The sequence below is a fragment of the Cryptomeria japonica genome, chromosome 7, assembly GCF_030272615.1.
Source record: "Cryptomeria japonica chromosome 7, Sugi_1.0, whole genome shotgun sequence".
Lineage (NCBI taxonomy): Eukaryota > Viridiplantae > Streptophyta > Pinopsida > Cupressales > Cupressaceae > Cryptomeria > Cryptomeria japonica.
In genome coordinates, this window is record NC_081411.1 from 731632330 (window position 1) to 731646021 (window position 13692).

The window sequence follows — 13692 nt, forward strand, 5'->3', positions numbered from 1 at the left end:
TATATCATGACATGCCAAAGAATCCGGAGAATTTCTGTCCCAAATTCAATGTCAATGATTTCAATCGTACAGCAGAGGATCATATCAAGATGTTCAAAGACCTTCTTAGTAACAGGCGAGTCGAATATGGAGATGTAGCATGTAGGCTCTTTCCCTACTCATTGGGAGAATAAGCATACTTCTGGTTCATTCACTTACCAACAGGATCAATCAAGACTTCGGATGCAATGAAGGATGCATTTATTGCAAAGTTTGGTATACCAACCACACCAGCAGAGCTATATAGACAGTTTGTTGAGATTCGAAGGAGAGAACATGAACCGATCACTTCTTTCAACAACAAGTTCCACAGGGCGTACACGATGTTACGACATCCATACCTCATTGCTGACCCAAGGGAGATCTATTATGGAGCCTTAGATCATCTTACCGCCATGTTCGTAAGGACACATCCTATCCCGAATGATTTAAATGTAGCATATGCAAAAGCTATTGAAGTCAGTAAACACATGGGACAGAATATTACTGGGCCGCTACTTCATATGGGACCTACTGCAGAACCAAATCAAATACAAGCAGTTAGTATGGCATTAACCACCCAGACTCCAATTATGAATCCTGTTCCACAAGCAACATATCCTAACATGCAGCCGGCAAATCAGCTGGTGCTTCATCCCGGAGTTGCACTTTCACAAGCCCCACCAACACAACCTGTGTACCTGCAAAATGCAACAAACTCTTCAAGAACACAGGAAGAAAAGGATGAAATGAAAGAGTTGATCGAACAAGTCAAGAGGCTGTCAACCGAGGTAACTCATTTGAGGAATCAGAATAATCAACTTCAAAGCATGCAAAGGGTCAACCAAGGTCAACATGCAAACAATCAAAATTTCCAAGGAAATAATAATCAAGGTTTCAAGAACAATTATCAGGGAAATAACAACCAAGGCTTTCAAAGAAGAACATGGAATACAGCTCCTAATAATGGAAACGTGGTGATGCCATTAGACAACCCGTCAAGTTCACAGAATCAAGAGAATCATCCTACCAGTAAAGCGTTTCTAGCAAAGGCGGCCTTGTCCAGTTGGTGTAGACTCCACAATACAAAACCAACATTCTGAGTTGCAGTGTCCTGAATTCAAAATTGCAGCCGACATATTCCAGCAGGAGATACATAGCAATGATTCACCTGAAAACCCTCCTATGACAGGATATGAAATGGTCCCAACTACACGGTACGATCAAGCCATGGTTGTGGAAAGCTAGAAACATTCACTTGAAGGAGAAAATAACCAAGCTCAAAATGGGAGATTTCCACCGGAGTCAGCTAGTGGACCAATGGTACCTCCTGGTTCCCAGTTTCCACCTGCATCAGTAAATGAACCTGTTGAAGACTCAGAGTATTATTTCCCGGCGTTGAATAATAGCATCCTAGTTGAGAGGATAAAAGAAGTATTCCACCAGTCCTCAGGAGGTGTGGGTCCAAGAGTATATCAAAGAAATCAGAGAAATCAAGAACCACTGACAACATCGATTCCTCTAAACAATTTCTCTACCCCCCTAGATCCACAGGCTAGTAATAATCCAGAGTATCCACAAGATCCGCGAGAATACAGACAAAGGAATGTTCCCCCTCCCGCAAAAGATGAAATGAAAAGGCTGGCTATGATTGTATTGGAAGACCTCAAGAAGGTTAAAATTAGCCTGTCGCTTTATGAGCTATTGAAGGTATCAGAGATTAAAGATGTTGTGATTAATAGTCTGAATGATTCAAACACAGTAAGGCCAAATGTACAGCATGCATCCAAAGAAACGGCCAACAATGTTCAAGCCACCATCAATGTAATCCAAGATGAAGATGATAGTAAGCAACAATCTGAACAAGACGAATGTATGGTCCAGACCGTAGCCTTCCCAGCCTTCCCAGCCAAAAAAGAAGATGTGTTAGAAGGCAAGGTGTTACTCAAAAGAGGTGAGGTTAAGAAAACTCAACCCGCCGTCAAAGAAAGTCTTAGTACAAGTCAGATTCTTCCAGAAAAAGGGATTGTCGTTAAGAAAGATGCGATCAAGAAGGGAAAACCTCTAAAGAAGATGGATGATTCAAAAGAGGAAACATCAGAAAAGAGTAACAATCCGAAGGTTAATGAAGTAAAGAATCAAGAACGTGATGAAGATTCCTCGATCCTTTGCCAAGGAAAAGATGAGCCAGTCCGTTCGTGCTGTCAGTCAGAATTTTTGGGAAGTTATTGCACAACTGCCTTTATGATTCAGGAGCTTCTAGCAATGTGATGCCCCTGGCTGTCTGTCAGAGACTAGGTATAACTCGTGCTCCTACCAGAAGGAAAGTCACTCAATTAGACAAGACAGAAGTTCCAGTCATGGGAGAATTGAACAATATCCACATTCAATTAGCTGCAGACCCCAGGGTTCAAAATTTCATAGACATATCAGTCGTAGATATCCCTGACTCATATGGAATGCTTCTGAGTAGAGATTGGTCACGAAAGTTGAATGGATATGTGTCAACGGACTTTGCACATATGTGGCTACCCTGGAGAGGAGTTCCAAACCAAATCAAAATCGACAGTACTCCAAGATTGAGATTTATGATAACTGAGTATGGGGAAGATAATGAGCTCCTATTCTTAGAAACGGATTTAGCGACATACAAACCTAAAGTGGAAGAGGTCTTGATGATACAGAACCTACAAGACAAAGACAGTCAACAAGAAGTGATGGAATCTACAGAAACTGTCGTGGAAAGTAACCAAGGATCCGACCAAGAGGATGATGGAATGTTTGAAAATTTTAGAAAATTTGTCCACAGGAATGTGCAACAAAGTATGCAACTTGGCAACATGGCGTCTGTCTGAGATATACTCCTCCCTAATTGGTGTAGGATACATAATGTCGTCCATTTAGAACTAGCTTGTGCTTTGTGCCAGACTGCGTTAGAACAAGTATACAAGAGGGTCCCACAGACATTGATTGTAGAAGAAATTGAAGACCCAGGAGTTGAAAGTTCCTCAGAAGATGAAACTCTATCCGCCACATCAATCGAAAGCCAGGAGGACCAAGAGACGGAAGACCAAGGAAATGCAATATGGACGTTAAGGTTCGATGGATCTAAATCCAAACAAGGATCTGGAGCAGGCTTCGAGTTAATTAGTCCGACAGGAGAAACTTACCTCGCCGCTCATAGGCTACAATTTCGTTGCACCAACAATGTGGCTGAATATGAATCCTTGATTCATGGGTTATTGCTGGCTATCAGAAAGAAAGCTAAAATCTTGCAAGTGTATGGAGACTCAGAAATAGCTATAAGACAGATTAGAAGGTAGTATGTGTGCCATGACAAAAGGCTGACTAGATACCAAAATCGAGTCTGGGACCTCATCGAAAGTTTTGAGGCCTTCAATATCAAGTCCATATACAGGCATCAGAATCAAGTGGCTAATTCCCTTGCACAAGCCACCAGCTCTTTGATTCCATTAGCGATGGAAGGATTGAAGAAGTTCACAGTAGAGCTGACCTCAGTACCTTTAGTCCCGGATAACATCACCAATTTTCAAGTTTTTGAAGATGACAAGCATATATTGGATTTCTTGACCAACACAGATGTCTTCTTAGCTCAAATCATTGATGAAGAAGAGGTGGAGGGAGCAGAATTGGATGCAGAAGGAGTTTTGAATTTGAAAACAAACACTATTCCAAAAGGAATGGTGGAGTTAGAAAGAATCTTTGATCCCGACAAATTGAGAGAGATGAAAAGCCACAGCATGGAAGGAAACGTGTGCGACACAATCAATGTTGGTGATGGTATACAAGTTAAGAATGTGTTCATTGGAAAGGCCTGCACCGCACCAGAAAGAAATGGTATCTTGAAAAATGTAAGAGATTTCTCGGATGTCATCGCTTGGAGTTATGAAGATCTCAAGACTTACGATACTACAATCATCACTCACACGATCCCTTTGAAGCCTGGAAGCAAACCGTTTAGACAAAGACAAAGGCCGGTCAATCCTTTACTGGAACCCCTAATATATCAAGAGGTTAAGAAGCTGCTCTCAACCAAAATCATCTTTCTAGTAAGACATTCGACGTGGGTCGCCAACTTGGTTCCTGTCAGGAAGAAGAATGGAGAGATCAGGTTATGTGTCGATTTCAGAAACCTCAACCGAGCTTCAGAAAAGGACAATTATCCACTACCATCGCTAGATGAAGTATTGCAGATTGTCAACGGGTCATAGATGATGTCTTTTCTGGATGGATATTCAGGTTATAATCAAGTATTGGTTGAGCCAGAAGATCGATTGAAGACCGCTTTCACTACCAAGTGGGGAACATTTGCATACAAAAGAATGCCTTTTGGGCTTATCAATGCTGGGGCCACATTTCAAAGAGCCATGGATATCGCCTTCAGAGACCTAATTATCTTTGTCACTACCATTTCGGGATTTGGCATTGATCAATGATGAGTATCATACTATCAAATGTATTTGGTTTCACAACTCTATATATTTCTTTAAATTTTTTGTATATATATATATATATATATATATATGTGGATGTACCCAAGAGCAAAAAAAATTGCTTGTGCCTACATATCAAGCTCTCATAACTGCACCCATAACTAAGACCATGTTTAATTATGTGGCCAGGGTTAGATTAAAACTTAATAGCAAACAATTAATTTTCTTCTCTCCATTCAATAATCTGAGTGTTGATTACATTTTCCCTGTGACTAGATATAGTTAGTTTATTTTCTTAATATTGGAGAAAAAAAGTTAATTTAATTTTTGAGGTATCTATAGGTGATCTGTCACTGCAAGTGACACACTTTTGTTTTGACTCAAACACAATTATGTCTTAAGTTTCTTGGGGAGACAATTCTGTCACATTTAATTGCCTTTAACAGATTTATTTTTGATAATTTTTATCTAGATGCAAGAATCCATTATAAAATTCAATTTTCACTCGGACAGAAATGATTTTACATACAATCAGAATGTTGAAATGCTCTACTGAAAAAAAATGCACTAAACAAAACATCAAATATTCAACCATGTTTAATTAGTTCCTCCTAAAGCAGAGCAACCATTCAAAATATGGTTACCGATTATTTTATCATGTAACTTTAAATATAAATCATTATACGAATTTGACTCTAAACAATTATTTATTGATGCACAAAATTAATCAATATAGAAAACACTTGATATATGAGTTGATTTCAAGACACTATCTTTTACCTCCACCATCGACACCAAGTGCAGCAGGGCATAATCCTGCAGATACAGCTGCAGCAGATCCACTAGAAGAGCCCCCTGCAATCTTTTCAGCATCATATGGATTCCGTGCTGTCCTGCAAATTACAAGTCATAAATGATCCTGCTCATTTTCTAATAACAATGAGAACTACAATGAGTTGAATTTGGTAAAATTTGGAATTATTTTAATACGTGGCCAATAAAAAATTGCAACCTATCCAGATGAACAAGACAAAATTAAACAAAAGATGACAAAGCTTTATAATCAGCTTAATCTGTCAACTCGATTTGTCAGAAATGCATACCCATAATGAGGGTTTATTCCACTGGTTCCAACGCCCAGCTCATGCATGTTTGTCTTCCCAACAAGCACTGCACCACATTCACGTAAGCGCTTGACACAAGTAGCATCATCTGTCACTTTGCGCTTCATGTGCAACCACTTGGTACCCCCTTTGCATATACACATTATTTACTTTAAATGTAAGATAGACAAGCAAAAAAAGGAAATCATATTGTAAATAAATTAAGAACATAGGGATGAGAAAGGATGCTAGTAAACACCTGTAGTGGGATATGGTAAACAATCTATTTCATCTTTCACTGTAATTGGTACTCCATCAAGAATAGAAAATGGTTCACCTGTACATGCACTTACAAAAGAGAGATAAGACTAAATGAAATGTTTGAACATAGGCAACTTATATTAGTTCTCTGCAAATTACTATGTTTCTTATTTCTTAATATAATTCAAATTGGGTTCTTGTTGACTAAGAAGCTATGTTAGTAGGTCCTGTTGTGAGGTATTCACACATCGCCCCATTGCAAATGGGGACCCCCACTTTTTGCTTCCTAGGTTGGTCAGCTTAGCTTAGTTGTTAGTGTCTTTGCAATTAATCTTTGTATTGAAGGGATATAATTTCTAAAGTAGCCAAAGGGTTCATCAGGTCAGGTTGGTCTCCTTAGGGTGGAGTGAAGATAGTCGGTTGTGAGCATGAAAGTAGATGGAGAACCTCTTGAATCATGCCTAGGTTTCTTGTGTTATCTGATCATATTTCTAAGCAAACTTGGTTGAATGCATAGTGTCCTCTTACGTCCTGTCCTTGCTCTAAGTTTGGAGCAAACTTGCTTTGAGGACCGTCCCTTACACCAAAGTTAGAGCGAAATTTATCACAAAACCTTGTCCCTTTCTCCTAATTTGGAGCGAAATTTCTCATAAGGCCCCCTTTTAAAGGTCAATTTGGCATGTTTCATATTGGAGTGGATGAAAGACGTGAAGGTTGAGCTAATGAAACAAAGGCAAGTGAAAAAGGGTGAATAAAGAGTCTACCTAAGGTCATGTACCTTGCTCCCCAATTGGAGCCAAATTTGCCTTAGACCTTGTACCTTGCTAAATCCAAGCAAATTTCCACCCTAGGCACTCTTAAGGGTCAAATTGATGGTACTTTCATGTGGAAAGGTTTGAAAACTTCAAGGCTAAAATCAATAAGGTAGAAGAAAGGTGAACAAATTGAACTAAAGGGCAACATCAAGGTCATCCAAAATTTGCCTTAGGCCATGTACCTTGCTCCAAGTTTGGAGCGAATTTTCATTAAAACAATGTACCTTGCCCTCCAAATTGGGAAATTCACCTAGAGGCTCGGTCCTTTACTTCAACTTTGTAGCAAATTTCTCCAAGTTCATGTACCTTACTTCAACTTTGGAGCGAATTTCTCCAAGTTCATGTACCTTACCTCAAGTTTGGAGTGAAATTCATAAGGCGTGTACTTTACCTCAACTTTGGAGCAAACTTTGTTAATGTCATGTACCTTGTCCAAGACCAAGAGCGAATTTGGTTAGATCATGTACCTTGCTTCAAGATTAGAGCGAGTTTGTCTTGAATCTATCCCTTGCATCATTTTTGGAGTAAATTGTTCCACCAATACAATGTACCTTGCTCCTTAATTTGAGTAAAATTGGTAAAAGCTTGTCCCTCACCACACATTTGGAGCGAAATTTTGAGGTCATGTACCTCACCACACATTTGGACCGAATTTTAGTCATATACCTCACTCAAGATCTAGAGCAAATTTTTTCTAAGGCATGTACCTTACCAATTAGAGCGAACTTTTTCACAAGGTCGTGTCCCTTGCTAAGGATTGAGAGTGAGCTTTTTCATTAGGTCACATGCCTTACCCTTCATTGAGAGCAAACTTTTTCATAAAGACATGTACCTTGCCCCAACCTTAGAGAGAACTTTTCACGAGGTCATGTACCTTACTCATCTAGTGGCACGAAATTTTCCAAGGCATGTACCTTGTCCAAGCCTTAGAGCGAATTTTACCAAGGCATGTACCTTGTCCAAGCTTGAGAGCGAATTTGGTTAGATCATATACCTTGCTCTCTATCTTGAGCGGATTCCTCAAGATCAAAACATTTTGGCGCCAAAAATCAATTTAAAATTCGAATTCTAAAAGGATAGGTTGAAATGTTCAAGTGGCTGCCCTAAAGCAATAGTTCGCTAATAGAGAAAATAGATAGCGAGTAGAGAATAGAAGAATAGAATAGCAAGTAGAGTAGAGTAGGAGAAGGCAAAAATTGTTGCCTAAGTTGTAAATGAACTCCATCTTCATTGAAGTTATGGTGAAGTGTGTTGTTTCTTTACAATGTGCATGGTTTCTTGTTGGATCTTCATGTTGGATGATTAATAAATTAGATTGAATGGAGGAATTTGTTGAATGTATTTGCGTGGAATCCGTTAGTCCATACCACTAGCCTCTTGTTGATTATAAGTGTGTCTTGCATGGTCAACTAGAGTGATATGAGCTTAAATTCAAATTGTTATGCTTCCATTGTTTATGCATTAACTTGAATGGTGAGCAATGTTTGAGGGTAACGATTTGAACATCTTTGAAATATCTTTAGAAGATTGTACTGAGCTTGTGTCAAATTGTTCTATTTGATGGTGTGACCTAGCCCGATAGGATTCCGTATAGTCATTCATCCATCTTCTTACATTTTAAGTCCTAGCATAGACTTCTCAAACCCCATCTCTTTTGCTCTATTTTATCCTCCAAACGAGTAGATAGTATTTAAGTTCCAGCAAATCAAGCTTTCAGGCATTCAAACGTAAGTTCCCTTGTGATACCAGCAATCACATCAATCAGATGTGCTTATCCACACGTAGTGACCCTACATTCATGAACCTTGGAGTCTTCTCAAGTGATCCTTAAGCTAATCTTCAGCATTTGAGAGATTTTGATCAAGAGAGGATAAGATACTTTTGGATATTTTACTATGTGTTCGCATGTGCATAATAAACACATCAACAGGTCCCTTAGGTTTTAGGCCTATCATCATACTGAATGAGTTGATGATTGGGAGATGGAGTGGGAGTGATCCAAGGATAGCCAAGACATAGCTCTATACTCCCAACTTCTCTATGGGTGTGTCCTTTCTTCTTGATTGACAAGCTAAGTTACCAACTCCCATAGGTTTTGGGCCAATCGTCATAATGAACAAGCCAAGTTTCAGAGCAAGAGCAGAAGCTACCCAAGCACAGCTAGGGCATTGCCTTGCCATCCTAGACACCCTATCTATATATTGTGCTTTGCAATCCCAAGCAACCTACGAGTGCATCCCACGTACCTGTTCGATGCCTATGATGGCAAAATCACACCCTAGCCAAACCTAGGACATGTCTATCTATTATCAACAAAACCCATGGAAATTTAGGAAATGTCAACACTTCAAAAAATGTTTTTTTTTTAAAACATATCCCAAGGGTACTCAAGAAGTAGGGTTATGGCCTAGCCAAACTCAAGATGCATCCAATCATTCCTAGTAGAACCCATGGAAAACTTAAAATAAACATTGAATTTTATTTAGATGAGTTTATAAAAGAAAAATAGCATTTCTTTTTCATGCCTAAATATTTATTTGGAAACCCTACAATTGAAATAAATCTCTTCATTTTGCAGACCCAAGCCACAAAAGCTTCCAATATCATTCCAAGCTTCCATTTTCCATTATGAAGCTTGTCAAGTTTTTTTTCGAAGTTGGAGGATTGCAAAGGCATAAATTGTTTTCCTTAAGTGCTACAAGAGGGAACTAGCTTGTATGAAAGATATTTATCGATGAAAGGTTGAGATTTTTCCAAGTTTTTCAGATTTATTTTAAACATTTTGATTGCTTTTTCAATTGTTAATCATTTTTATTAATTGTACAAACATTTTGATTGCTTTTTCAATTATTAATAATTTTTATTAATTGTAAAAACATTTTGATTGCTTTTTCAATTGTTAATCATTTTTATTAATTGTAAACATAACATATCATAGAAAAAAAAAAAATTGTTTTTCTAATCATACTCTAGGGTTACTGTTATCACAAAAGCTTGCACCCTTGCTGAGCTATCAACTCAGCAACCTTGTGAAACTTGGAAACAACCCCAAAGTGTGGGACCTTGCGTGAGGGGGTTGAATTTCCAGAGAAGGCTGGCTTCCTTCTCAATCCAGGTGTAGGTGTTGAACCAACTCAACACTTCAAAACTTACTCCTAAGCCTATCCTAACAACTTGCAGAGAAAAAGGAAGAGGGAATGCTTAAAATGAAAGAGGTGATGCACCAAGATAAGAGATTGTTTCTCTCCCTACCCGAAATGACATAAAGAATCAACTGAAATACCCAGGAGATGCACAAACTTCAGTTAGATGGTTGACCGCAATGCATGTATGGAGATTAGAATTCGTTGAATGTCAGGAGGGGAGAAGGTTCCCCACAAGTCACACTCAGAAATAAATTAACACAGCATATATGAGAGAAGAGCAACAAAACATACACCTATGATGAAGGTAAGGAAACATACACAACATACATAAGTTGAAGGAAGGCAAGAATGGTGCTTTCAATTCATTATAAGGCCAATGGCCAAACTTACAGTTGCATAAATGCAAGATAAATACAAGAGAAGTGAAAGAGCATAGAATAGCTCAAGCCAACAGGGAAAGAAACCTTTATAATGAAGCTTAAAAGCCTTTATATAGAAAATTGGTTACAAGAGTGATCATGACCCCTCTGTGTGCAGGGAAATTTCTGTCGAGGAGTGCAGGGAAGTGCATGCACTTGACTTTTGTACATAAAAGCAACCTAGCCAAACCCTGAAAAGGAAACCCTGAGAAGGGTGGATTGACTGACCCTCCAAAGTCAGAGCATGCAAACATGACATAAGTTACCACAACGAGCATGGCCCCATACCTTTCTTGATGGAAATCCTGCCAAAAACATTAAATGCACCCCTGTGGCTCCACAAAAGAAGGTGCACAAGTCACAAAAGTCATTGGAGCATTTAAAGCTTTAAGTGTTGATCACGCCATCCGGAAGTGTTGCCAACCGGAAAGAAGTCTGAGGACTTCGAAAACTCGGGTTCCCAGAGTGGGGAAGACAAGGAAAGAACCTTGGAACCTTGGGGGTCTGGGGTTCTGGGAAAGAGAAAGGAGAGCAGCAGGGAACTTCGGAACCTCGGGGTTCTGGAGTTCCGAGGAACAGAAGAGGAGGGGAAGGAAAGGGAGGAACTTCGAAACCTTGAGGTTCCGAAGTTCCGGGAAAACAAAGGAGAGGCAACAAAGGGAAGGAACTTCGGAACCTCGGAGTTCCAGAGTTCTAGGGAAAGGAAGAAACCGAAGAGGGAACTTCGAAACCCTCAGGGTTCCGGAGAAGAAAAACAAGAGAAGGCAAAGAGAAGGAACTTCGGAACCTCGGTGTTTCGGGGTTCTGGAGTTCCGAAGAAGGAATAAAAGGCTAAGAGAGGAACTTCCTCCGGGCAAGGCAACACCTCACACTTCATAATTCTTCTGCTTTTCTCCTCGATCAACTAGGACAGTGCTGGTCCATGGATCGTATCTCTGATCGGTTCTTACTAATGGACCAAGGGTGTCATAAAATGACAATAGTTACATTTTCAATTACTTATTTTTTCCTTAATCAGAAATCCATAGTGAATGGCTACTAGTTCTAGTGCAATGTCAAATGCTAGCTAGGACATTCAACTATGATCAATCATCATATCCATGGAAATATTCTATGATGAATGAGTGAATTTCTAAATGCAGGGCTTTTGTTTAGTGATCTAGTCACTACTTGATTGAGCTTAAGAACTCACGTAGTCATGTGAGAGCCCATTTGAAGAAGAGTAAAATAATGATTTCTTCCTCATTAAAGAAGGGATCCATCAAGCCACCTATAGGGTCATCTTCAATAGTGGCTGCCCTAAAAACTTTCTTTGCAACACCATCTTTCCAAGATGATCACTCTCTTTCTTCGAGAAAAGGCCCATTAGATAAGGCACTTAGAACAAGACAAGGGACATTGCAAATGAATACATTGTGTGTTGCATTTTTTCCAAGTTGTAAAAAATGACCTTTAATTAATGACATCACACTATCACTTAGAGATGTGCTGTTTTTTAAAACAATTGATTATGAGGGGCAAGTGTGTTGTGAAATATGGATCGAAGAATAATGACAGCGATTCTGGAAGACTGATTGTCGTGAGTTATTGATCGTCTCCATCATTGAATCCGATTTAAATACAAGAGGAAAGGTTGCTTACGTAGGGACATGTCCATACGTGGCAGTTGCCACGTATGGACATGCCCCTACGGAGGCAACCGATCATAACAATTAGTTTGTTTATGTTTAATTTCCGACTACATGCTCCGTTAATATAATGCGATCGAGAATCACATGGGCACGATAACTATCGTGCCCAATCTGATTACATTACAGTGCGCATTGTAATGTAATCACAGTGGCACGATAGTTATCGTGCTCACTGTGATAATCATCGCAGTGTGTACAAAGTTTATGTCCATCTGCATATCGGGACTCTGTGTTAATAGCACTCTCCAGAATGACTTTCAGGCATTGATCATATATATATAATAACCGATTTACCATCAGTTAGATTTACGAGGGCTATATCTTAACACTCCCTCTTAGCAGGAGTGGATCTAAGTAATTTTCTTGGGAGCATATTCTGTCATGACTTCCGACACAATTCGGGACAACATTTAATATAGTCTTGTCATGACAATAGACTCACTATCATGATATCCGGCTTAGTCCGGGACAATCACTTAAGAAGTCAATCATGAGATGATCACATACTTTAGGATCAAGATATCCGGCACAGTCTGGGACAACAATTTAATGTAGTCAATCTTGACACTTGGTCAACTATTGTCAAGATCGTCACCTTGAAATAGTAACCTTAAACATAAGAAGATCATCATCTTCTTGAACACAGTTAGAATATTGCAATATACATATTATTTATTTATTCATGAACAAATTACACATGGTAGGAATTTCATCCTAATAATCTCAATTATAATCTAGTCATACCAAGTTTACTTCTGAAGTATTCTATCTTCAATCTTGCAAGTGGCTTGGTGAAGATATCAGCATTTTGTTCTTCAATACTGATGTACACTAGTTTTATGACGTTTCGATCTACCATATCTCTTATGTAGTGATAAGGGACCTCAATATGTTTGGATCGATTGTGAAAAACTGGATTTACTAAGAGCTTGATACAACTTTGATTATCACAGTGAATTATTGTTGAATTCAAAGTTTTTCCAAATAATCCAAATAATAACTTTCTCAGCCATACCGCTTCACAAGCTCCCATGGAGGCTGCCATATATTCTGCTTCGGTGGAGCTTTGTGCAACTGCTGACTGTTTTGTGCTGAACCAAGATATCATAGCAGAACCAAGACTGAAGCAACACCCTGTAGTACTTTTACGTTTAGTGGTACTTCCGGCCCAATCAAAATCAGAATATCCTTCAAGTTTAATCTCAACATTTTCATACTTTAAGCCAAGTCCGATTGTGCCTCGTAAATATCTTAGAATGTGTTTAGCAGCCATTAGATGTATCTTCTAGGTTCACACATGAAGTGACTTAATACATTTGTAGCATAGCAGATATCAGGACGAGTATTTACCAAATACATGAGTGAACCGACGATTTGTCTGTAGAGTGTGGGATCTGTAGGTTCTAAATCTTCTGCCTCAATTTTTAGCTTGTGCAAATTAGTTTCCATTGGTGTAGCTAATGGCTTACACTCCATCATCCCAAATCTAGTTAGAATATCTGTGGTGTACTTTCCTTGATTTAGGAAGATGTAGTTTTTCTTCTGCCATACTTCTAATCCCAGAAAATAATGTAGAAGCCCTAGATCCTTCATATCGAATTCTAATGCCAGATCTTGCTTACATTTCACAATGAGATTATCCTTTCCTATCATCAAAAGATCATCCACATAAAGGACCAATATAATCATATTGCCATTTGAAGTCTTGAAGTAGATGTCGGGATCTGCTAGGTTCTTGGAGTACCCTAGTTTGGAGAGATAGTTGTCTATCCTTGCATACCAGGC

The 13692-nt window shown here is 39.0% G+C and overlaps 1 protein-coding gene across 5 annotated transcripts in view; it reads right to left on the minus strand.

Moving 5' to 3' along the window:
• The window catches only part of LOC131074601 (fatty acid amide hydrolase), a 196577-nt gene that overhangs the window by 122961 nt on the left and 59924 nt on the right, over window positions 1-13692 (minus strand). For all 5 annotated transcript variants that reach the window (XM_059207756.1, XM_058011242.2, XM_059207757.1 and 2 more), the window contains exons 6-8: window positions 5835-5912; window positions 5576-5723; window positions 5253-5365 (exon numbers count right to left, since the gene is read on the minus strand). In XM_059207756.1, the coding sequence (XP_059063739.1) occupies window positions 5253-5365; window positions 5576-5723; window positions 5835-5912 (339 nt within the window). The remainder of the gene's footprint in view (window positions 1-5252; window positions 5366-5575; window positions 5724-5834; window positions 5913-13692) is intronic.